At 33.3% G+C, this 13,434-nt stretch overlaps 1 protein-coding gene across 1 annotated transcript; it reads right to left on the bottom strand.

The window, feature by feature from the left end:
- Positions 1-514: 514 nt before the first annotated feature.
- Positions 515-10,729, bottom strand: LOC106460653 (heparan sulfate glucosamine 3-O-sulfotransferase 2-like). Its single transcript, XM_013920379.2, has 2 exons — positions 9,743-10,729; positions 515-1,160 (listed from the first exon to the last, which is right to left on the bottom strand). Exons 1-2 carry the CDS (start codon positions 10,402-10,404, stop codon positions 542-544), a joined length of 1,281 nt encoding a protein of 426 aa, XP_013775833.2. The 5' UTR covers positions 10,405-10,729; the 3' UTR covers positions 515-541.
- Between the last annotated feature and the right edge of the window lie 2,705 nt (positions 10,730-13,434).

The raw sequence follows: 13,434 nt of genomic DNA, 5'->3' as shown, positions 1-13,434 counted from the left end.
AATACATCAATGTACAGACAGCAGTCAAACTTTTATATAAAACTAATGACTGTGGCCTAAAATGCCTTATGTGTCACTTTGTTTTCCACATATAATTATTATTGCTGAAAACTGGCTTACGTGTTTTATACGTTTCATTTACACGTATATTCAGACTAAAAGAATGTCTGTATCTCGTGAACAGTTTTCGATGTAACCTATGTTGATAATCTTTGGAGAATTCAAATATAATAACATTTTTTTTATTCTATCCGTTTATTAGCTGAAAATGGGTTAAATTAAAATAGAGTAAATTTATCTTTATTTACTGAGCTGGATTCTATTATTCCATTCTGCTTCCGTTACTTGAGATTTAGAATTTTAAAATGTTCACACATACTAGTAAGCCCTTCCAAATAAGTAATCAAGATGGCATAACAACGACAAGGCCTTTCTATAATCTAAAATAAGTTTGGAAGACCACGTTCACAGAAAGTTTCATTGGACCCTATGGTTGAACATTCCAATTCTTATTGAGAAACTCTGACTATACTTCTAACATTCAAAGCCACATGAAATCTCTTCCAACCATACGGTAAAACTTCTGATTAAAAGGTCTGTAAAAGTCCCGCAATCTCTCAATAGTTTCTGATGAGATGTCTGGATGAGTTCTGCCTTTTGTTCTTCCTAAACAATGAGGCACACCTTTGTTCTCTGATTTCTTGACGCACGGGAAGCCCTTGGTTTGGTTGAAATAAAAATGGTGATTACTCACGACGCGAGGCAGTTTAAGGAAATCTTGTACCATCGCCATTTCTCCACCAGGATCTTGTATTAAGTTTTCTCCGCTAACCACGTGAATCTGTCGACTAGGGAAAAAGCGGTTCCAAGAGAGGAGGTAATGGCTGTACATTCCGATACGGATTGCTGGCCACGATGTATCCAATAGTCCAGTTGAGGTGTTTAGAAATGCCATGTGTTTGAAGGGAGGTGTTTGGGGCCATTTGGTTACTGTTTGTGTGTAATCAGAGATTGCCCGTGTTACGGGGTCACGGACTACTAACAGTAGTTTCATGTCACGAGATAACTTATGGATTCTGATCGGTACCTGTTTGCTAACGAAGTAACTTGGCGTCTTCTCGATTGTCAGCTGGTCCTCCAATGTCAGTGGCATTTGCTGTCTGAAAAATTAAATAATGTGCCAATCATTAATAATATTTTGATCGTTAGAAAAATCAAACAAATATTTCATCGCTAGTAAAATTACATTTGCTTATAACAAAAAGTACCTAAATGAATCCAGCAATATCGATACTCGTCATGTTTTTCCATAGCACTTAAACTGTGAAGAACTTGTGACGGATTTACTATTATATAATTGTTTTGATATCGATGTTTGTTTAAATTAAATTTATGTTTAGAAATGTACATAACTTATACTGTTAAATATGTATTGTGAAACCTCCGTCTATTCTCTAAAGTTGTAGAATATTCTCGAGTGTAATAATCAACAATATATATGTGTGTACTTATACGCTAGTGTTAGCGTCAGTGTTGTTAAGTAAACTGAAGTTTCGAGGAACTCTCCACACGCTTATAAATATAACCAACGCGACGCTTGAGAAATAGTATATATTATTTGTTTGCTACTATTGGTGTGCTATAAACTTCGGAAACTATAACTGTGATTGTTATAACACTTATTAATCGGAAAACTCAGATATTTGACCAGGAATATTTACAAAGTTCGAACATTACAAATTATTTAACTTCAGTGGATACACATCGGACATTACCTAACTTCAACGGTAGAAAACTCAGCGAAGACTACAAATCTAGCTAGCTCCCTATTAAGTGAATTCTGCCTACGTCAACTCGAAATTAACTCGTTCATCGTGAACCCTAGATTAGATACGAAGGAAGTTCCAGACTAGAAAGAAGACTTTATATTGCTTGTAGGTTTGTAAAACTTTTGTATATAAATCATTGTTTGTAATAACTATTTGTAAAAACCGTTATTGTAAATTGTATTATTGGTTGTATATTAAAATCTATTTGTATTAAAAAAGAAAACTGTGTGTATAAATTTTGTTGGCAAATATCATAAACTGTATACATATCGGAATTTACTTAATCTCTAGATCTAAAGTACAATTTAACTCAGTTTTAGGTTATTTGAAATTGTAATACGTAACAAATTAAACTCAACCTCGAATGATTTTTTGGGCGAAAGTTTCATTGGTTGTTTTTACAAAAATGACTGGTTTGCTGATGATAAAATTTAGCTGCAATTCACGTGAAGCATGCAACAATCTCCCAGTGGTTCGTAATGAATGTTCATTACCAAAGCGATTTAACTAAGTATCTTATATGTACTAGAAAATGAATAGAGTCCAGGATATTTTCATGAGCCCTTAACGGAGTGATTATTCTGTATCAGAGAAACGAAACAACAACAAATCCATCAATCTTTAGCTTATTATACGTTTCGTTTAAGGTTTTTTATCTTTGCAGTCAGAATAATACAAAGTGTGCTATTTTTTTACTTAAACTACACTAAGAATACAGTAAATAAATATAATGCAAGCGTGTTACTATGCTGTAGTTAATGCTATGTACTTCATCTTCGTTCTGCTTAAACAGTATTCGTATACAGAGTTTGAGTACGTTATATTGAAACAATTTTGGAGTCACTTTACATCGTTATAGTCTAGGCCATGCTCTATCTGACGATCGTGAATCTTAGCCTTTTAGGGTAATTTACAATACACGAGGCCAAATCTAAGGTTGTTATATCAAAACATACAATCGATTCCTGCATGCTCTCTATAATCCATCTAGTGTACAAAGATTACGATTTCCCAGCTCCCGTTTCAACAGTCCAGTCTCACATTAATCCACAGGAGCTGCGTTTGCCGACTTGACCGAAAGGAATAGCTGCTTGAGGTATGTAACAGTTGAACTGCTATAGCTTGTTAGTATCGTATGTACACGTGTTTTGCCAGGTGCAAATCCTTCTTGATTATGCTACGTACTGTTACCTAAAACATGTTGACGGCTGTTGCTACTAGCCTTTGTGTTCGTGGATTTTCACCTATTACAAGACGCCACATTTCTATTACCACGCCTGGGATACCATTTGTTGCAGGTCTCTGGATGGACCTGAAACCCCAATATGATCCATATTCCTATGTTTTTCAACGTCATTAAGCAAAAGATATGTCTCTGTTTTGGAAATTCTACTGCCCAAATCTGAACACACCTTCATGATCTGAATGTATGATTATTTTGCGTCAAAAAGGGCTCTTACTTCCCAAAAGTAATAAACAATGTAAAATGTAGTTCTGATACATTCTTTTCCACTTGGACTTTATATCAACTGTATTTGTCAACATGACTTGCTGATTTCCATAATCAAATTCGTTTTAATATAACATACGCAATCCTCTGTAATTGCAAGAAACTATATGAAAGTAGATATCAGTAAAAACTGGAAATGTTTTTCAAGGAACTGTTCTTCTTATTCGTCCCAAAGGTGATCAAATGTCAATGGGTTTATTGATATTATGATTCTAGTCATGTAAGGGCTTGTATTGCTTTTCGTGTGATTGCTATAGAAGCTTGAGAAAGTATAACACCTGACACGTGACATAATCTCAAAAGTTAAAGTATTCACCTTTGGATAATGAAGTACAATATTATGTTGGTAATTAAACTGTCGGCATAATAAACAAGACATATATTATAGAAGATATTGCATTATAAAGTATAAAAATACTACATTCCATTTCTTTCATCTGAATTTATTCCTATGTCTAGCATAAGCAGGATTATAGGCCTAGTATGATATATCTTATTCTTTGCTGCATTTAATGACCATTAGAATTAAAACAGTTTAAAAATTGATTAATTGTGGATTTTACAACGCGGAGCGTACGATGAATAAAGTATTAGCTTTCAAGTTATCATGTAATTCGCTTTCATCCTATTGAAAGACTTTTATTAGTCTACTCCGACTTTCGGAAAATATTCTACTCCATGGCATGAAACAAAACAAATTACCTAGTGGTGAAAACTTAATCATATTGTTTTATTTGGGTTTATCCATTTAATAGATTATGGGATGATAATATCCTTTGTCTCTTTTAATTATTTTATTTGGACATTACTTGCTTCAAAAGATTCAACAAACCAAGAAAGAAATGAATAACTTATTGCTAATTATCAGATAGATTAAAGCACCAGTTCTTTTATACTAAAATTTATGTGTTACTTATACAGTTTGTAATCCTTAATAAAGCACTGAAGATTTATTTCACACATTATATATCTAACAACATGCTATCTTGGAATGCTATATCTCTTCTATAACAAACATTTGGTTTTTAATTTTGATTAAGATGTTAACCAGAAATTTTCATTAAAGCGAACCTTTAATCAGGGACTTTAAAATACTCTCATGTTTCATCTGTTTAAAATTACTCCAAAAGAATAAAAATGCAGTTTTTAGCGACTTGAAATTTAGAGTTTGAAACTATAAAGAAGAATTTACCACATAATTTCTACTGCTTTTCAAGTATCAAAACGGCCAAAAAGAAAACTGGTACAATTACAACATACGAAGGAAATATGCATTTAAATAACTTCCCATCAAGATGCTAGACCACTAAGTTCAGGAATGATAGGCTTATTTTCTGTTTTCTTTTTGTTTTAATCGAAGCAAATTTTTAAATTTATTTTGTATTCCTGTTTCAATTTTATGCTGATCATTAAATGATTTACTTGAAGCAGTAGTGAGTTCTCTATTCAATTTGTGTGAGTTCTCTAATTCTTTTCTTTTGGTTGGTTTTAGTATGATGTAAAAGCGTTCACTATATCCTTATATTTCACATCAGGAATATACAAGTTTATATAAACTTTAACTGTTGCATTAGCTTCATGCTAGTAATCATTTTCACTAGTGGCAAGAGCTAGTAAAGCCATACTAACTCAGTATAAAGGTAACAGGACGTTTCTTCTAACCAAGCAATCTTCATTACCTGAGTCTTATAATTATCACTTGAAACTACACGACACGTGCAAAACGTAAAGTCACAGTGACTTTCAACTACTAACCTTTGCCACTAAATGGCCAAATGTCTTTCTCACGCTCCCAACATTATCTTTGCTCGGTCAAAAGATTTTTTAGTTTGATTACAAACCACGTAATTTTTTCTTAAATATTTATTTCTTAAATCTATTCTTGAGTAAATTATTGAACTTAGAACGACCAGTTATCACAGTTACTCTTCTTGTGTGCTAACTCCTAGAAGTTAAAATTTTGCTTATTCGTTAAACATATTAGATGATCAAATAATATTTTGATATATTATATTTGAAGCTATTATGAATTTCTTTTCTGACTTATATAATTCTCTCTAAGCAACTCGTTATGATATTATATATAAATTAATGTAACAGTCATATCTTCTATAATGTTCTAACATTTATTGTAATTATAAACAAAGTATTTTTTTAACATAACATCTATAGTGAACTAGAAAAGAATGGAATGAATTTAAAAACGCAATTCACAAATGGCGCTTACTGCATCTGAATTATTACTACTATATAAAAAAGATCATTCAGATGTACTCAAGAATCATGCATACTTGTTTATGATCAGTAGATGCACATTTACACATGGTATGTTATGACAACAAAAATCCGTCATTAAAGAACCAAAGTCATTGTTAATGTAGAGCACCTTCTTCACATGAGCCACAACACAAGTAGCTTACTAGCACATTTAGAAGTATGGTAATATATTCTGTAATAATGCTATTAGCTCATCTTTGAAGGCCCAGATTAGAAGGTTAAATACATAATCCACATGTTACAGCGTCACTCAGAGCCCCAATATTACGATATTTCTGTAAAACTTGAAGTTATTTCGACTAAAATTGGCATTCAATTAAAATATTTCGTTCAAGCAGGAAAATATTTCGTCTTACGTTACTATGATGAGAGGTCATAACCAAAATTTCGAGATTGTAATAGAACAAATATACATTCTGAAACACACAACTTGCGCACTAGCAAAAAAAAATACTTTTTCAGAGTTTCCAATTTTTTTAATGTCATTTGTTAACACTGATTTTAAATGTCCTCTAAACAGTACATTTTTTAATGATTAAATGCACAAACAGCAACAGATTTTTTCTTGAACATACATTTTGTCATATATGACCAGCAGTGCTTTAGAATTAATACATTGTATACTATATTTTCGTTACTAGGTTTGAGTTCTGAAAATAAAACAATAACCTTTGTCAAACAAGGGGTTGTAATATGTAGATTGAAGATCTAAGTAGTGTATTATCTTATAGAGAAAATAAACTCCTTTCCATCAAAACAACAAAAATTAAGTTAGTTATGTACAGCTTTAAGGTGAAAATTTTAGAACATTTCAGCTCATAATTACATTTAGAAATATTTATTTATTTATTTTTGAATTTCGCGCAATGCTACAAAAGGGCTGTCTGCGCTAGCCGTCCCTAATTTAGCAGTGTAAGACTAGAGGGAAGGCAGCTACTCATCACCACCCACCGCCAACTCTTGGGAACTCTTTTACCAACGAATAGTGGGATTGATCGTCACATTATAACGCCCCCACGGCTGAAAGGGGAGCATGTTTGGCGGGACGGAGATTCGAACCCGCGACCCTCAGATTGCGAGTCGAGCACCCTAACCACCTGGCCAAATCAATCACTCAAACACTTATCAATTGCAAGAGAAAATTTTCGCAAGACCTTTTTATTTATTAAACATTAGCATTTTGAAGTGTGATATGCTATACAAAATAGAAACACTCATTTTAAAGTAATAACGAATTGACAAGCATTTGTTCTTTAAACATGAGTTCATTATTTTGTAACACAATGAATATATTATGCGTGAAAAGTTTTGTAAAAAAAACAACATAAATTACAAAACAGTTATATAAACTTGTAGTTGTGAAAAGGCAAAACCTCTGTTATGAAATAATGTAAATCACCCCTCCTAGTCCATTTTGATGTAATTCTAAAAGCTGCTCTTAAACAGGTATTTAGTAGCAGCGGACTTACGTCTTTACTGTTCACGACATTTTATTTCAATATGGAGAAAAGTCACCACGAACAATAACGGAAGTTTGTCACCGATGTTTCATGGTAAAACTCGGTGTTGATAAAATCCTGGGGCATTCTTCTGAAACAGCTGTTTTCAGTATATATTTAATGTCTGGAGCCACTTCTCGGGATGCTACACATCTCCCAAGATTAAGTGGTCGGTATATAAACCAGTATTTGACAAAAGTCTTTGGTGTGTGTTTATCTGCTTATAACTGGTGAATAACTGGACTGATTTTCACCAAATCTGACGTACATCTCAAGGAATGACGAAGGAAGTCAGTATTCGGATCTGACTCCCTATGTAACCCCCGAGGGCCTCTATCTCTTCAACATGCATTAAACAAGTATGTAAGCTAGTATATATATATATATAGAGAGAGAGAGAGAGCGTGTGTAGTTTCATTTATACATCACTGAAAACCTAGAATGGCAATTAATTTAACAGTATAGAATTATAGTTTAAAGTTTGGAAGGCAAAAGAAAACATGAAAATACGCGTTTATTTTTTGAAGTGCTGCTATATGTGACAGAAGTACGTATTTCTAGAAGTAATATATGTAGAACTGTACTATTTATTGCCTTGTAAACTACGTTCTATATAAAATATGTCTCTTTACCTCTTGTACCGAGATTTGTATTGTGAACTTCTCTTTCATCTTTTTTTTCGAAATAATTATAAAATATTAGTCTGACAGATCAGGAAGATTAGCTTTAAGAGATTTGCTAATCCTAATGTGATTCGTTTGTCAATGTTCTATTCATTATTTTGTTTGTTATTCTTGTTACTTACTGTAAGTCTGGCATAGCCTCGTGGTGATCGACTCACAATCTGCGGGTTGCTGGATCGAAATCTATCCTCGAACATGATCGCCCCTTTAGGCGTGGGGGCTTTATGATGTGACGGTAAATCTCGCTATTCACTGGTAAAGAGTAGCCCAAGAATTTGTTGTGAACGGTGTTGACTAGCTACATTCCCATCTTGTCTACCACTTCAAAATTAAAGACAGCTAGCACAGATAGTCTTCGATAGCTTTGCATGAAATACAACAAAAACAAATAGCTATTTATTGTAGTCATTTAGTTTTGTGTTTTTTTTTATACTAAAGTGTTGATCCTTAAGAGCCATAGATTCAAAAATAAACATTATCAACAAAATAAATCAGCAGTTATTCCATAGCCAATAGCCTAAGAAAGTTTTAAAAATTGAAATACGGTTAATCACTGGTTTTCAACTTTCACTTGCACCTGTTCACGTACGTTTTCATGTGGCTGTCAAAATCTTTGAAATAGCAGGAAATTAAAGCTATAAGTGAAGTGTTAGAGAATAAGATTAGTATTGTACAAATAAAATGTTCTGTAGTAGTTTAAGTGTCTAAGCAATCTATACTTAACATATTGTTATATATGATTAATAGATGATACATAAAAACAACTTACAGTGCTTGAAGAAGAGAAGTATATGATAGAAAAACATTCATTTTCCAGTTATTTGTCTTTGGAAAAAATTTGTAAAAAAGTGAAATATGGTTAAAGTCAGTCGTTTTCAACTTTCATTAACAATATAGAATTCTAATAATTGTATTGTTTAAAGTTTAGAAGGCAAATGAGAACATGAAAATAAGATTTTTTTATTTTATTTTATTTTTTTGCTTTGTTGTTATATGTGATACAAAATACGTTTTGGTGTTTCAATAAAAATCCGCACAAACTTGAATGTATTTTACATATATTAAGTTGATTTAACAAAGAAATACAGAACTCAGTTCAATATCCCATCGTTACATTTTCTCCTACCACATCCTTATTATAATTTCAGGCCATAAATTCTCCTTATTATTTAGCTACAAAATGGCTTAGATGCAAAGGATTTTCATATAGTCAGACGTTTATGAAATTTCAGCCAGCATTATAAGTGTATTTTTTTTCGGAAGCACGACAGACGTCAAGACACCTTCCCTGTAGTCATTGTTAAGAAATAGTAGGTGGAAATAATAACTTAATATATCTAGTGAATCCTAACTTGTATTCGTACTGCCACATTGAAGTTTGAACAGTATAGAAATGTTGTTTACTTTGGCGTTAAACACTTTTCGTGATGTGTATTCGTTCACATTCAGCAATAACAGAAAACTTAACATTAACACTTTTACCTTAACGTTAACACTTTTCACCTTAATAAACGTTTGCTTAAACTTACCTGCAGACTGAGGAGTAAGTGGAAACATTACAACTGTTCCTTGTTCGATAATGTTAACTATTGTTACCTGTAGACTAAAGTGTTGCTTTAATTGAACTGTGAGGTAACTCTGCCTCATGAACAAGATTACATAAAGCAGCATCCTTAACGAATCTACTAAGCGAGTTTAACTTTGGTCAACTACTTACTACAACTGCTTCCATCAGTCATGATCGTTTTTGCTAAAAAAGATCAACAATCTTATCTTCTCATCTTTTGCTGTTCACATTTTATTATGTTTGTACTCTTTTTTGTCAAATGAAACTATAAAACCTTTAGAGTTAAAGTGGTCTATTTGAGTACACATATTACTGTCTTCTTCAAATGTTCATTATATTTTGTTTTGGCGTAAATTTCTAATAAACGGTTCACTCACCTGTACCATTCTAAACCCAGATGGTAGTTCTTGTCAAAAAAGTGTATCTCAGGACCAGGAGCTCGAACGTTTGGATGAAGACGAAGAAATTCTAACAGAGCTCGTGTTCCACATTTTTTCACGCCGATTATTAGCGCTTGAGGTAGTCTCGACTTAGGAAGGTTTTCAATTTTTTTTTGTGTATCTTTTTTGTAATTCTTTTCTTTTCGAGACCCATCAGTGAAATTCAGGTGTAGGGATATGTTATTTACAAGCATATCAGTTTTCGGTGTCTTTATTGAGAGGTGATTTTTAATAGAATATTTTCTTCTTACAAGAAGCTTTCTTTCTAAGCTACCAGACAAAGCATCAAATCGTTCATGTATTCTTCTCGGCAACCAAGCTCTAACCACGTAATCCTTATGGTCACTAGATCTTTTTCTTTCAGCTATTGGTGGGCTTAATTCTTTTTCTATCTTGTGTTGGTAGGAATTGTTCAAACGAAGCATCAAGAAAGCTGAATGGCCCGTCGTTAACTGACGAATGTGAGAACAATGCAGTACATTGAAGTACACATAACAGAAAAATGGGAAGAATAATACGGTAATGAGAAGAATGTGTCGGCCAACAGTACGCTTACTATACCACTGTAGATGAAACTTCCGCATATTAAACGTGGACATCGACCTACAAAAGTAACATTAGTTTTGCTCAAGAATGAGACGCACACCAGTAACACGGCGGACAACTTAAAACTATTTCAATATCAATCAAATGTTCATATACAAATTGAATTACGAAAGTTTCAATACGATATTTGTAGTACTACAAGTGAATTACTAAAACGTTATTCTTGGCAGATCACGATTCCTCTACAAACATGTAACAGTTAATGGAAAACATTTTAAAATATCAACTATGGCGTTGTTTCAGGACATTTAGAAACTAGAAATTGTTCAGAAGAACGACTTAAAATAACACATTTTCATATAATCCTTCCTATTAAAAGCTATTACTTCAGGGGGTTCGAAAGTAAATGAATGAAACAGAGGAATAAAAATCCTTCGAGCTCGAAATGACCATTATAAGTCTAGAGACGACGGAAAAGAACATTCAAAGAAAATTCCTTTCACTTTGTATATATCTCTTCTTATACATCCAATAAACATAAGTTGTATTGTGCTTTCTTCTAACGCACTTCCTAACTTACTGCCTTCTAACAAATACGGAGAGACATTGGTCCAAGCAACTGGAAACATGTACAGAGTTACGATAAAAATACTTTGCACAGTCACGTACAGTTTTCAATCAAACTCAATCTACTGGCGGTTTCTCCTAGAGGCCAACTGCGACACGCTGAGTTCCTCAGTCCACAAGAAACTGTTAAATCTCGGCAGCCCTACATATATGATTGCGGTCGATAAGCGCTATACTTTCTCAAAGCTCTTGCTTGGATAAGAAACACTACACTAAGTTCAGCTAAAATAATGTACTATATTTAACTTCACCGAGACAGCAGTGCCCCCATGCGTAGAAACAATGAATTACTTTACTGTTTTTCCTTGCTAACTTTAAATGTGTAGATAAATTACTTATATTGAAACTGGCAATGAAAAGGATCATTTATGGAAACTTTTATGCGACAGAGAAACTAAGAAACATTGCATACTTCTGTTTTTACTGTTTGTTTTACCAATATATTACATCATCTGATGAAACTGCTTCCATAGAAAAAAAAAAAAGGTGTTTAATTAAACCTGAAATGTTGCAACTAAAGCTCAGCATTATTTTTTGAAGTAGGAAATAAAGTATGAGCAGGAGAAAATTTCAAACACTATACCTGTTTTCACTTTTCATAAACGTCACTAGTGTATGCCATTACAGTTTAGAAAAAACCTTTAACACAATTCATTTAACATTGAATAAAATATCAATTATCATAATACGGAGGCCCGGCATGGCCAGGTGGTTTGGGCACTCGACTCGTAATCTGAGGGTCGCAGGTTCGAATACCCGTCCCACCAAACATGCTCGCCCTTTCAGCCGTGGGGACGTTATAATGTGACGGTCAATCCCACTATTCGTTGGTATAAGAGTAGCCCAAGAGTGGCGGTGGGTGGTGATGACTAGCTGTCTTCTTTCTAGTCTTACACTGCTAAATTAGGAACGGCTAGCGCAGATAGCTCTCGTGTAGCTTTGCGTGAAATTAAAAAACAAACATAATATGGAAATTATTTAATTTTAATCTGGTCAGTAATTCCATAAAAAAATTTTTATATTAGAGATATCTTGCTTGTACATGTTTGCTAAAATAAAGAGTTCGTGGATCAGCATAAGTTTATCTCTAAAACTTATTACCATTAATCATTAATCTTAAGTTTGGATTTGTTTGCAAATATCTAACATCTATGTTGCTTCTTAGAAGAAATTGACTTTCATTCCATTACATATTCATTGCTACTGAGAAATTAATCTAAATCACTTATGATCTTGGAAGCAAATATTATTTAGTTAAGTTTTTGTTGTTATTTTTTGCTGTGTTTAAGATAGTTTGTAAGTAAATAAACATTGATAGCATGTGTGCTATCACACTCTTCAGCCCTGATTACATATTCCGGTGTGAAATTTCCATATGAGACTAGTTTACGATAGAAAATTCGTGAAGTAATGCGAGTATCATAAGTAACAGGAAACTCTCTCAATTTGCGATATGACCCAACTAGTATGTTTTAATAGGGTTCACAGTAGTAATGGTTACATAGTCACACTAAGTAGATAGATTCATCATACTAAGAAATCATTTGATCACGAAGCAAGAAACTTGACAACCCGAAAGATTCTGGATGATGGACCTTTTCCTGGAGGATGGACTTGAAAAAAAAATGAAGGTCTAGGTAGGTAGACTGACAGCGTCAAAATCTGCGCAAGATGTCACGGAATACGTGAATTTGGGAGAAGAAACACAATAGACTACGAACTATGTGGAAACGCAATGTGTTAAGTAGCCACAATACATGATTACTTGTAGGTTATGATAACATTCAACGATATGCAGAGCTTGATAATACAACGTAAAAAAATCCATTTAACTGAAAGTGTTATCAAAGATGACATCCGTTCACTTGTTAGATCTGCAAAAATAACGTGATAAAGGCATGGTGAATATACTGCATCTAATATGGCTATATGTGAACCATCAGATCTGTGGGGTCTGTGCTCTACCTATTAATTCTCAATTGGATATTTTATCTATCCATTAACTTCAACTGACACAGATGTGTAGTTATCTCTGTTTTAGCTCCCAGAGAAATATTTGTTATGAAATCTCACTGGATTATTTCTCTATGTATTAATTCTCACTGGGATATTTGTGTCTCTGTTAATTCTTATTTCGATATGTGCCTACTTTTTGACTGTTACAGGCTATTGTCTTCCCCCGGTGGGACAGCGGTAAGTCTACGGATTTACAACGCAAAAATCAGGGGTTCGATTCCCCTTAGTGGACATAGCAGATAACCTGATGTGACTTTCTTTTAAAAATCACACACACACAGAGAAGACATTTGATAAACATTAAACCTCACCGAAATGTTTGTTTGTGTATTATATGATTATTTGTGTATTAACTCTCACTAGATTATATGTTTATTTAACAACTCTCATTAGCAAATGTTTTGGTTTCCATAGAAACAGTCCCCGTCCCACCAAACATG

This window comes from Limulus polyphemus, unplaced genomic scaffold (assembly GCF_000517525.1).
Source record: "Limulus polyphemus unplaced genomic scaffold, Limulus_polyphemus-2.1.2 Scaffold810, whole genome shotgun sequence".
In the NCBI taxonomy this organism is placed as follows: Eukaryota; Metazoa; Arthropoda; class Merostomata; order Xiphosura; family Limulidae; genus Limulus; species Limulus polyphemus.
The sequence above is the reverse complement of the archived record's forward strand: the minus strand, read 5'-3'. Positions and strand labels throughout refer to the sequence as shown.